Source organism: Magnolia sinica, chromosome 5 (genome assembly GCF_029962835.1).
Source record: "Magnolia sinica isolate HGM2019 chromosome 5, MsV1, whole genome shotgun sequence".
NCBI lineage: Eukaryota > Viridiplantae > Streptophyta > Magnoliopsida > Magnoliales > Magnoliaceae > Magnolia > Magnolia sinica.
In genome coordinates this window covers 107,040,693-107,054,114 of record NC_080577.1, presented here as the reverse complement: position 1 = coordinate 107,054,114, position 13,422 = coordinate 107,040,693, and the positions used below count along the sequence as shown (strand labels likewise).

Genomic DNA, 13,422 nt, shown 5'->3' with positions numbered 1-13,422 from the left:
GAGTAGCCAATCCATTACCTGATACCTCCAGCCACACGTGGCAACGCGGCACACGCGTTACAGATCAGATCCGCTCATCAAGTCATCACCATTGCGTGGACCAGATCTAGCACTTATGCCACGTGTGTCAAGTTAACTTACAAAATGCATTTGAGAATTTACTTGGACGGTTAAATTAGAATAAACAACGTAATTTCTCATCCGTGATCATGAATGGGGCCCACCAATCGGGTGATCGAGATTGATGAAAAATCTACTCCACATTTACAAATCTGTGCCCTGAATATGATTCACAGAAGTACAATGCTGGAGTACGATATGCATAGCAGTTATCTTCGCTGTCCACGTGGCAAATATCTACTGCAATCACAACCGTCCATGTGGTCAGCCTCCGCAAAAACGATGTGGTAAAAATCACAGACGATCGATAATCCATACATGGCACATGTCTAGGGCAACCAAAACCATCCATTCTCTGACCACTAATTTAACGGCTTAGATAGCCCTATTTCTATAACCTTCAACCCATTGGAGCCACGTCCTTGAAATGAGCTGTAAAAACGGATGGACGGCGTGGATATATAACACATACGTGTATGTGGGTCCATGGTCACGGACTCACTTACCCCTGCCTCACTTAATCCGCGTACGGAAATGCTGATCGTGGACTCCTCATCTTCAAGCGCCAAATTAACACGTGCAACACGTGCTGTGCAGAGACTTCCACATGGAGGTCTCCACGGTGCACGTGTTCTAACCTAAAATCAGGCAAACTTACAAATCACGTCAGCAAAACATGCACCTTGAACTGAATGTAGACCGTTGGGAATCGTTTTCCTAATTGTATATTTTGTTATGAGGTCCACATGATGAATAGTTCTTATTTTTGAGATACTAAAGGGAATCACCCAGTGAACGGTTTGGATCTTTCACATGTTTGCGTATTTGACACGTGTGGTGCGTTTGTACCTGGCGCTTGAAGATGGAACGTCTGAGATTGGAAATACTAAGGCGTCTGAACTCCCGTGCCTTCATTTCACGAGTAGCGACGACCTGAAATCATTAAAGACCGGGTAATCGTACGATCCATCGCTCGAGGATTCGCACAGTTATGGGAACCACTGATCTGAGCGGTTGATATGGTAGGGCCCACGATATATGGACCAATTCGCACGTTGATGGATCCTAACCGTCCATCTTTCTCCCTTTCATTCGACAGCTTCTCTCTTTATTAATTGTCCATTTTTGGGCCATTGATAAAAGGATAAGGTTATTCAACGGTCAACATTTGGAAGCGTATCGATTACACGTACTTGTCAATGTCAACGGTCAAGGTATCAAACTACGGGCTGATACATGCCAACTCAAGCCCAAGGAAGAAATATGCAAGTCGTCCTAAGCCGAGGATCATATATTACATTACGCTTTCGGATAGACAACCGGTCACCTAAAAATATAGAGAGAGAAGAGATGCACCTACCGGCATGGTACCGCAGCTTGTGCTACACTACCATTTTTCAGGCTGATATGCCATTGTATAGAAAATAGGTACCATGCAAGTGGTAGACCCCACCATGAAAGCAACTTAAGCACGATTAGGTAGGTCTAATAATAGCGTGGGCGACGATGTTTGAATCAATGAATGATCGATGGTCAGAATCTATGTAAATTTATGACCCATCTTGTTGTGGTTTGATTTACAATTTTAGTCACATGATAAATATAGGTATAATGGAATTGGATATGCAACTCAATTCAAACATAACAAATATAATCCCAGGTGTCAAGATAAATAAATAATGTAACTAATATTAAATAACATTAGTAGCTTATTCAGCTACTCACATGGCATGTTAAGATGATTAAGCAATTTACGAAATGACTTTTTTAATATAGATAATAATAGAATGTGCGGAAGTATGAGCCTTTAAGATTTAATGGTCTACACGATATTAAACCTCAACAAAGTCGAAGATGAACATTTTAGATTTAGTGGTTTGCCTAACCACCACTGGAGTAGATGAGTCCAATCGCCCCAATGGTTTTATGATATAGAAAGCCCTGGATGACGATCTATAGTTTAAATCATCCCAAAGATAAGTTAAATAAACAAATTTTTATGTACCACTATTCTTCATTTAACTCTGAGCCTTATCCTATTTATATTTAGAGGAAAAAATTGAGTTTGGATGAGTTCAGAAGTTATCTAGTATTATTCCTATATCCTCATATAAAACTAAATTCAAATTTAGATTTAAAATATAATTGAAAGAAAGAGTGGAAGAGGCCTAAACACATGGAACCCACCCACTAGTGATTGTCCACCAATAGACTCCACTAGCCTATGTCCAGAAGATAAAAGAGCAAATAGACAAGATTTCTTATGTAAAAGTAAAAGATTACACTATATAATTAATTAACTGGCGATATAAAGGAATTATACTAGTGAATGTAAATAACAGATAATTAAAAGATAAATTTAATTTGATTGGGTTGACATGAGATATTTTACTTTGTTAAATTTCTTTATTATTTATAGTCTTAACTTGCCCATGTATATGCTTTATATGTTCTAATGGTTATCATAACTGTTTAGCATAACTTAACATTTCCTGTTTTTAAATTTGTCATCTATCGTGTAACTGCTTCAACACAATTATTCTTTACTCAACTCCTTAGTGGATGGTGTGGTGTAGCTCGATTCCCTGCAGATATATTACTATAGAATTATCTTCATATGTTCCAAAAATCTCTAAATAAACCACGCAGATCCATCAAAATTATATACAACTCATTTTGATTATCTTTCACAGGAATTTAAGACAACAGTGATGACTGATGAACACATCTTTGGTTTGATTTGTGTAAATACTAATATTCATAGTTAGGTCTACCTTTTTCATGGTACTGATTTTCCACGCAAGTGTTATGTTGGTGAGAAAGATCGTAGGATACCGATAGTGTGGTACCGTTGCATGTATGGGAACGGTTCTTATCAGCAAAGAGAAAACACTTCGCTACTCTGACATACTGTGATGGATCATACACATGCACTTAGAAATCATTTGAAAATTTCTTACCTAGCATACAATTAAGATTATGGTCCCCGCTTAGATGTATCATGACCTAAAAGTTACATTAATTTGATTATCTGGTTATATCTGATTGCTGGACATTTAATGGACGGTTAAAAATAAAAAATATCCAATGGTCCTATTTCCACAATCAACTGTCCACGAATCAGTCTTCAGGATGGTTAAACCAACATTATCTTGGTACTGTAAATAACACACGGTAATTTTTCAACTTTAACTAATGCCGCTTCAACAATTTCTGAGTGTCTGCGTATGAAGCGTCACGCGCGGCCGGAGTATCAAATAACTCTCCTTCGGTAAACCTTCGATAACAACGAGGGCATCCACTTGTTATTTGTTTTTTCTTAAGGAGATATCAGTCAATTGAGAAACTCAATATCCGCCCAGAGTCGAACGGTGCAGTCCAAAAGCAACGTCGCTTTTCGACCTACCCACCAAATCTTCCCACTTTGCCCTTCCCCTCTCTCGTCTTTTACAGCTCCGTTGCGTCTCGAAAAGCCACCTTCTCTACTCCCCTCCTATAAAAACCTCTCTCTCTCTCTCTCTCTCTCTCTCGCTCGTCTCTGTCTCTCTCCATGGCTTCCATTTCCAGGCTCTCAAACCCTAGCTTCTCTTCTCACTCTTCTTCCTCTTCTCTCAGATCTCGATCCTCCGAGCTGAAAATCTCGATCGATTTCCATTCAATCTCCTCGATTCGAAGAGGATTTCCGTCTTCTAAGCTCTCGATTCGAAGAAATCATGTCGAGAGGAGCTCGTTGACGTAAGTCTCTCTCTCTAGCTGATCGGTTCTCATGATCTTTTCTAGACCGTTTGTTCAATTTCATTTACTGTTAGGATCTGATCGTGTGTATTTTGTGATTTTGTTTTGATCTTATGCTATCTTCTTGAGATTTTAATGAAAAATCGGGGGCTGAGTGATCTTTATGTAGCAATTCAACTCTGTGTTATCTGATTATTCTGATCCGTGATCAATTTCTTATACCATCACTTTCCTTTTTGTTCTTCTCGTTGCGTTCGAGATAGAAAAATTGCTTCCCCCCTCCCCCTTCTTTCTGGTAGCAGAATTATGGTTTTTTCTCTTTAAATTGTCGGTGGTTAGGATAGGTTTTTTTTTTTTTTTTGTCACGCTTTTCAAGATTTTATTTTTTTTTTAAAAATATTCTGAAAACAGGGAAAGTTAAAGCACTTTCCCACTCGTTTGTTTACATGGTTTCGTCTTTGTTGCATCCGATTGAAACATTGCATGTAAGTGGATTTTACTGAAATAGATTGGAAATTTGCAGGGGATAGAAAATTTGCATGTAAAATGGGATTCAATTGGTCAATTGCCGTAACAGCAGGTTTTTTGAGTTACTAATACTATTTTTTGCTAAATAAAATAAAATTGTGCTATAGTCTTAGAACATAAAAATGAAAGTGGATTCTATTGAAATTGATTGAAATTTGCACGGGGTAGAGAAATTGCACGTAAGGTTGGATTAAATTGATCAATTTCTCTAACAACAAATTTTCCTTTTGGTTAAGAACCGATTGTTATAGTAGTGATTTTAATGAGTTTTGTGTAATATTGTTCGGATTCATATTGGAAATTATGGCATAAGTTTGACGCTGGCTGCCAACCTGATGCTATCCTCCTTTATCTGGGCTGGCGACCGGCACAGAATGCATAAAATTCCCACAGGCGCAATGTAATAGACAATTACATGGTTGGTTACGATCAAGCACTATCTAATAGTTACATAGTTTTGTGTAATTTGCTATAAATTTTATTCTATGCTATTAGAAGTTAGGAAGTTCTCATATGGATGGAAATGGTGCCCAAATTTTGACTGTGTCGATAGCAGAAATGCATGCAACTGAAAATTTGCATGTGAATTTGCGTCTGGTTTGTTGATTGTGATGATAATGATTTAATGCATTTCTACTATTTTTGCTTTTTTATTTTTCAATGCAGTGTTAGATGTTCTCAAATTGATGGAAATGGTGCCCAAACAAAGAAAACAACTCTTCATGATCTATATGACAAGCAGGGGCAGAGCCCTTGGTATGACAACCTCTGCCGTCCAGTAACTGATTTGCTGCCATTGATTGCGAGCGGTGTTAGAGGTGTTACCAGCAACCCAACAGTAAGACACCCGTATCTTATTCTTATCTGTATTGTTAACGGGTCTATTTTTTTTTTTTTTTGGAAGATTGAAATTTTTTATTAAAAGGGAGCTGAAGCAACCATAAACAAAACAAAACATTGTTAACGGGTCTTTAATTATTTGATTTTTTTCCTTATATCTCACCATTGCTTTGTGTTTCATGCATTCTGTAGAATGCGTATTCTTTCCTTTTGATAATATTGATGCTAATTTTCCAAAGATTTAAGTTTTTACCGTGTGGTTATTGGTGTGAAGTTTGGAATGATAAGTAATGCATTTGATATTGTCTTTTACAGATTTTCCAGAAAGCGATCTCATCATCAAATGCCTATGACGAACAATTCAAGTATTTTCAACTAGCTACTTTTTAGAAACTTCTCATTTGTTTGTTCACGAATCGAATTTAAATGACATCCAGGATTTGTGGCTTTCAATCCATTTTCAAGGTTATTGGGCATTCTTAGTTTCTCAAATGCAGATATCAACAAGTAATAATGCTCTGTTTGTCTCTGTATGGTTGGGAATTTAATTGCTGATCCAACACCCACCCCTACTTCTGGTTTGAATTCCAATTACACAAATAGGGAGCTTTGCTAGGCCTCAACACACATTATACTGCTATTTGTATCTCTTCAACAGTGCAATAACCTAACTTCCATAATACACACCCCCACCCCCACCCACCAAAGGGTCTCAAATTTCAGGAATATGGTTGGTAATACTTCATGACGTGTTAGTTGCTTTAATTTCCTTATGTTGATGGCAACAACGTTATAAAATTTGTTATCAGCAGCTGATGCGCCCATTACCAAAATGGATAATCCTTAAAAAAAAAAAAACAAAATGGATGGAGGCTGACTGTAGGTAAATGTATGAACCCGGACTATCCAATACTCGGGTATCGAAAGTCCACGAGTTCTTACTTAAAAAATTGAACTTTATGCTTGTGTATATGAAATTCCATAACAAAAAGTGTTTAGTATCGTAGAAAATCATGTACACAACGTTCATCTTTAGGAATTAAGTGGGCTAACCTTTATGATTTTTGAACATTGAAATGAATAGGAGTGATTTAGCCAAAGTGACAATTTTGACTAAAAAAAAAGCACAAAAACGCCCCTAGACACTGTATCACGAATTTTAGTCAACCGGGTAGTCCAATTTCGAAACTGTTTGTAGAAATTATGTAGAATAGTTAGAGGAACAATCCCATATAGTCAAAATGCCAAGTGAATCACACAATCATGGTGAACTAGAACATGACACATTTGTAGCCGTCGATTGAGGAAGGTGATCATAAAATTAAACTGACCAAAATACTCGTCATGTTGTTAAATCCTTAACCCACCGTCGAAATTCCATTTCGAGGTGTGTAAATACGATTTCTAAATTAACATAGGTGTTATGATAGATTTTAATTTGCTTTTGTATGGAGGTGGTGTGGGAAGAGAGGAATGGGAGATGTTGTAAAGGGGGTGTTTGGTGGGCGGTGTGGGAAGAGAGGAATGGGAGATGTTTTAAAGGGGAGTCTAATTTGATGGGTTCCATAGTGAAAAGAGTTCAGTTTTATATTTTCGACTGGGCCTCCAATATAATGCTTTTAAAAGATTGTAATTTGCTTTTGTATGGAGGCAATTAACTCACATTCTCAGCGGGTTGGCTTCCTCCCTGTTTTCCTTTTTTGTTTTAATGAAAGTCTCTGTTATCTCTCAAAAAAAATAAAATAAAAAAAATAATAATAATAATAGTTCACATTAATCTAGACCTAGAATTGATGAACTACTTTTGATGATCCGATAACTACCAAATTTTAGACTTAACCTATTAAGCATATTTTACGCGTACAAACTAAACCTCCATGTCTAGATCATTCCAGAAATACCTAAACTAAGAAAATAACCCTAAACCATTCATTTTGTTTATCATAATCATGGAACCAATTTTACAAGATTTGGGACAATGAGCTTGATTTAATGGAAGGCTCAGATCATACCATTCTCATGCTGATTTTGATGATTAACATGAGAACTTCACTTTTTGCTCAAAATACCCATAATTAGATATATCCTAATCTAATTACAACTAAGAAATTTAGGCTTTAAGTAACTTGAAGTGAGACATCAAGTTTATGGATTTTCAACTGTCAGATTTTGGTGAAAATTGGACCAATCACTAAGAGCATCTGACTACGTGTTTCTACAAAGTTCGAGCCCTGATTGATAAGTGTGGACCGTTGATTTTGATGAGTGATTTATAGCTTTCTATACTTGTCCAATCATTACAAAACTTGTACGATTTCAAAGATCTCGAAAAACTAAGACAATGGAGTGGTTGTGATAACTTGGACCACACTACCATAAATCACAATTCCCAACCATTTTAGACCAACCATGGGACTTCTTTAATATATTGAGAGGTTGGACGTTCCAGCCCCCCATTGTTGCAAAACCGGTCATGAGAGGAGAGAAAAGAGAAGAAAGAGCAAGAGAGGTGTTTTTGTGGAGATGTTGGAAGACGTGTGAGGGCTGATATTCCTTGAACGTCTTCACCATTAGTGCTTGGAGGAATCACCATCATCATCATCTAATTAAACCCAATCATCAAGGTTTGGAGGGTTTCTTCTAGATTTTCATCAAAACATAGTTTTAGGAATAGATTTCTAGCCTAGGCTTAGATCTTGATTTTTAGAATTTAATTCTAAATTAAAATTTTAATTAAAAGATTTATTTTTAAATTAAGGATTTTGGAGTAGATCTAGAAATCTATAGAGGCTGGGCATGACCGTTGTGGACACGTTTGTGTACTTAGCAGTTGAGTGATGGATGTTGGATGCGAGTGGCTAGTTAGTTGCATACACAACTTGTCTTGCTTACCTCTGAAACTGAACAACTCGGCTGTAGTTCTCACAGTTGACACTTGAGCCATAGGAGTCGACCTATTTACCATAGTCCAAGCCCTCTAAAAATTAGGTGTATCAAATAACCCACCTCAAAAGCAATTTCTTATCTCAGAAAACATAGAGTTCTATGCAAGTTGGCCTGCATGAGATGGTGAGACTGTCCCACACTATTTCCGGAGAACTCTCCCATGGTTGAACTGAATGGAATGCCTTTACAGGGACCATGAAATTAAACTTGCCTACACCAATTGGAAGGGAGGGATCAAACCTTAGCAGATGCCTAAGGGCTGGTAAGAGAATTCCAAAAGCCTGCATTCTGTATCCAACCTACTATAAAAATGTAACAATGTTTTTTAAAAAATGCTGAGTGTTTACAGATGATGCTTCAGTTACTTTGGTTATAGCATGCCGCATGCGTGTGGTTAGTCTCTTTGAAACTTGAAAGTCAACGTCATCCTTTTCTTGGGTTCACATCTGATCTCATGTAATCCATTTACCTACTCTTCCAAAAAAGAAAAGAAGTTTGGTAAGCATATGATCCTGACTCCTGAATGCAGAGGAATGAATATTATTTCAGTAGTTGACTAATGCTGACCAGTCTAAAGTGCAAGCCTATAAATTAGGAGTGACAGAACTTAGATACAGACGTGAATGCCAGTGGATTTAAGATATATTACTAGATTATTATGGGAAATGGCCCCGTTTTAAACACACTTGGTAAAAGTTATATTGGTGTTTTCTTTTCTTTTCGTGTGACACGCACGGTATGTGACAAGCTTTATTTGGAAAACTAAGAGATGGAAAGCGTCAAAAAGAAGGGATGAAAGTGAAACATGAGGACTTCTTAGGAGGCCACCCTACCCTCACCCAAGCATGCTTAACTGCAAATGACAACACTTTTTGGTGAATCTCATCAACATCCATCTTTATAAGGCGGTGGCTGGGCCGCACTTATATAGAATTTTAAGAGGTGATGGGATCAAATGGAGCCAACTACTCATTAGTCATTACTTTTATTTCTTGGTTTGACAGTAATAAGATTCATCAGATGCAAAAACTTGATTCGTTATTTTAAAGACGACCATTTCCCTAAAAATATTACTTAGTATGCAATCTAAAAAAAAGTAATTCAAACAGAGAAAATTTTAACTACAAGTAACCATTTCAACTGTATATAAAAATACCAAGAACAAATGTATAAAGAATTAAGGTGTCTTCATAGCTATGACCAGAACTACTGTTGCTGGAAAAATACTTATGTGAGGTTCATCTTTGTGAAATTGAATTGTTTCTGAATCGGTACATCTTTCTCAAGTGAAATGTGGGGTTTGTGTCCAAAACCTGTCCCCAAAACTTTTACAGGAAGCTTGTTCAAGAGGGAAAAGATGTTGAAGATGCATACTGGGAGCTTGTGATAAAAGACATCCAAGACGCATGCAAACTTTTCGAACAGATATATGACGAAACAGATGGGGCAGATGGCTATGTATCTGTTGAAGTTTCTCCTAGGCTTGCTGACAAGACTGATGAAACTGTGGATGCTGCTAAGTGGCTGCACAAAGTGGTTGACCGCCCCAATGTCTACATAAAGATCCCTGCAACAGCAGAATGCATTCCTTCTATCAAGCAAGTTATTTCACATGGAATAAGTGTAAATGTGACTGTAAGTTCCACTGCACTTATGTTTTCTTAATTTAGCCATATATTGCCAACTTTCTTTCATTTTTTTATTATGAAGATTTATATATCACCAACCCGATCAAGAGTTCTAGTGTATCTGTATGTGGATTTTCCTGATGGTCTACAGGTTCCATTGCAGATTTTACCTAGTTTAGATATTTTCACCATATCATTCTTTTTGAAAAGAAAAAAGAAGAAGATATTTTCAGCATATTTATTTCAGGGAATGATCTTTCTACTTCCTAAAGTTGTTAGCTCCACACTTGAGGGTAATTTGGTTATAATCCCCCCCCTAAAAAAAAAAAAAAGAAAAGAAAAAGAAAAAGAGAGAGGCCTGGACCGCACATAAATGTGTGATCATTTTCTCTCCTTGTGGGGATTGCCTCTTTGCTATGTTTGGCATGCTGGATATTCCCCATCTGCTATCTCCAACTCACATTTACATCTGATGCTTTCAATATCACAATCACACATGTAACATAAATGTCCATGTCTTAGCTGCATTGCTGTACATGCATGCTTCTTGTAAGGATTTGCTTCCTGTAAGTTGTTAAGTTTAGAAAGACCGTCTCCGTTTTCTGCAGCTCATTTTCTCTCTTCCACGATATGAAGCTGTCATCGATGCTTACTTGGATGGTCTTGAAGCTTCTGGACTGAGTGACCTTTCCAGAGTTACCAGTGTGGCATCTTTCTTCGTCAGCCGTGTCGATACTCTCGTGGACAAGATGCTCGAAAAGAACGGAACACCTGAAGCTCTTGACCTCCGGGGCAAGGTAAAATCCACACTCTAGTCTTATGCGCCCTAGAAAGAGTATAGAGCGTTGCTAAGCCTCCATGCACCTTTACACATGGCCGCACTTGCCAACCTGGGATGTGTGGCAGTCATCCTAGCCATGCACAATATAAGCCCCACTCTGTAGATGACCTGAGCCAAGAACCAGGATGATCAGGTGGGCCATGTGTATGTTGGATGTGGGGGTTGGTTATTTCTTTTAGATTGTCAATCGGCAGGAGTGCATGTGTGGCCACGTGTAGATGTGTTGGCTCACCTTATGAATTGTCTGACCTGATTTTCGGACCATGTCATCTTCACTGTGGGACCTTCCAAACACATTGCTCTGATGTTGACCACGTGTCAGGATTGCATGTGTGGCCAGTGGCCATGAATTTTATGTGGACTTAGCTCAAGAAGATATAGTCAGAAAATTTTCTCACACTGGGAACTCTGAACACTTGTAGGCTGCCGTGGCACAAGCGGCACTGGCATATAAGCTATATCAGAAGAAATTCTCTGGCCCACGATGGGAGGCTCTAGTGAAGAAAGGCGCCAAGAAGCAGAGATTGTTGTGGGCCTCGACCAGTGTTAAGAATCCGGCATACTCCGACACATTGTATGTCGCTCCTCTCATTGGACCTGATACGGTGAGTCTTCATTCTCAACTATCTGGTCCTATATTTTCATCTTTTGAAGAAAAACTGCTGCTTCTTTCTTTCTTTTTGGGCATGACTAAAATGCACACATGGCTCCCCTAGTGTCTGTTGCTCCCATCATCTCTCAGCATTCAAAGATGTTTGGCGGGAATCTATGAGCATTCCAAATTCAAAATTTTTAGTCCTTTTTTGAAATGCTTGTTGAGGTTCCCTCTATTTATGGATGGCATGAGATTTGGTTGACAGTTGTCAGACTTGTTTAAAGTCCTGTAGGTTGAATGAGCCTAAACATTTCTTAGCCCATCTCCAAATATGAGATGATCTGAAATTCCTTCAGGTGGGTCCCACCATGTATGGCCCATGGGTGCAAGAACACACACATTCTGGTGCTATGCATCCTGAGGTCTGTGAAGGAACAATTAAAACCAACATGGACTGGAACAATTAAAACTAATTTGGGCAATGGCCCATATTCATTTGGGCAAATGAGTAGGATCATCTGATGTGACCTCTAAGAAAGATATCTGATCTGACTTTCTGGATGTGGCCCTCAAAGGTGGGCCTCACCTGATGTAAGATGCCGCTACAGGATGGGTTGACAAGAACGTGTTGCAATTCCTCGAGAACATGGAAGGCCTACTTGACAACCGGTGCCATGGGATCTGCCCCATCCATTTCTCTGCTGCCGGCACCCAAAGCCTGAAATCATGGGGGTGTCGGTTGTAAGTTTCCAGCTTGGATTTGCTGATTTCTCTTTGCCTCCTGTTCCAGGTTTCGACCATGCCCGATGCTGCTCTGCAAGCATTCATCGACCATGGGGTCGTCTCGAGGACAATTGATGCAAATGTATCAGAGGCAGAAGGTGTCTACAGCGCCATTGAGAAGATGGGGATTGACTGGAATGAGGTTGGATCCCTGCTGGAGCTTGAGGGTGTGGAATCCTTCAAGAAGAGTTTCGACAGCCTGATTGGAAGCCTGAAAGAGAAGGCGGACAATCTCAAGCTGGTCAGCTTGTAAGATTTGTGGGTTGATCTTCTCCTATTATATCTCCCTCCAATAAAAAGAAGCTGGTTTGGTTTCAAAATACAGTTTGTAGAGAATGCAGTGAGTTGGGTGGATTTGTCAGCTTTTAGTTGTGTGAGAACAGATGTATGCTCTAGTTGTTTTACATGATATGTAAGCTGGTTATGTGCTTTTTATCATGCCTTCATTTTGTTGTCTCCTTTTCTCACCGTAGAGTGCGGATCAAGGTATTCTCTGTAATGGTAACGGTGGCCATAACGGCTACCAGTGTTACCTTTACGATACAGGTCGCAATGGTTGTTTCGGCCTCCGTAATGGCCGTTTCTCTCTCTCTCTCTCTCTCTCTCTCTCTTAATTGCAAGAAAAAACTCTAAACACCTCTATCTGCTCCGTGACATTGTAAAAAATATGAATTACTTGTATCTGCCTTGTAACAATCCATTACAGGGTTGTTATGGTCTTTACAGGGGATTTAACGAGCTATTAACAACGGTTATGGGACATTTTTTCTATAACGGTTGTTACGACCCGTGGCATGTAACAGTTGCGGTAACGGCCTTTATGGCACACCATGGTGGGGATATTCAAATATGGTTTTAAGACTCGGATGGGTCTGATGCAAATTGTTGGAGTTGACTACAACTTGGTTGGACCTAATCGGGTTGGATACCATGAGTTACCCCTAACCCACCCAACTTGGGCTGATTCAGCCCCAACTTTGGATGAGTCCAGAATAAACTAGGCCTGATCGAGTGGGGTCGAGCCGCCGTATGAGCTTAATGGCTCATAATGAGCCTCTCCACCTTACCGTACAGGTGGCCATTGCGTGAGTGAGGCATAGGCAGATAGCTGCCGTGGTCGGATTGGGTCATTATCCGTGGACTGTCCATTTTGGTGAATGGGGGTCCGGGATCTTGTTTTTGACCATCGTCTTTGGAAGCAAGGGAGGGTGGGAGCTGATGGGTGACGATTTGGGATATCCATTTGCTGCCTCTCCTGTTTGACTATTTTGTTTTCACTAATTGATTTGTTATCTGCGGTTCAGATCCTCGGGGTCACCGGATGAGTAGCACATAGCCAATAAGAAACGTGAATGCATGAGATTCTGGGACTTCTTCGCAGCTCACATGCCAACCTGGCACTTATG

General features: G+C 39.2%; 1 protein-coding gene and 1 long non-coding RNA gene across 2 annotated transcripts; both read left to right on the top strand.

The window, feature by feature from the left end:
• The first annotated feature begins 3,609 nt into the window (after positions 1–3,609).
• LOC131246606 (uncharacterized) lies at positions 3,610–12,554 on the top strand. Its single transcript, XM_058246900.1, has 7 exons — positions 3,610–3,855; positions 5,050–5,221; positions 5,539–5,588; positions 9,504–9,804; positions 10,406–10,594; positions 11,061–11,243; positions 12,024–12,554. The coding sequence occupies exons 1-7, from the start codon at positions 3,671–3,673 to the stop codon at positions 12,267–12,269; spliced, it is 1,326 nt and encodes a 441-aa protein (XP_058102883.1). The 5' UTR covers positions 3,610–3,670; the 3' UTR covers positions 12,270–12,554.
• Positions 5,595–8,168, top strand: LOC131246610 (uncharacterized). The gene is made up of 2 exons (XR_009171449.1): positions 5,595–6,719; positions 6,771–8,168. It is a non-coding gene; the product is annotated as an uncharacterized LOC131246610 (long non-coding RNA).
• Positions 12,555–13,422: the final 868 nt, after the last annotated feature.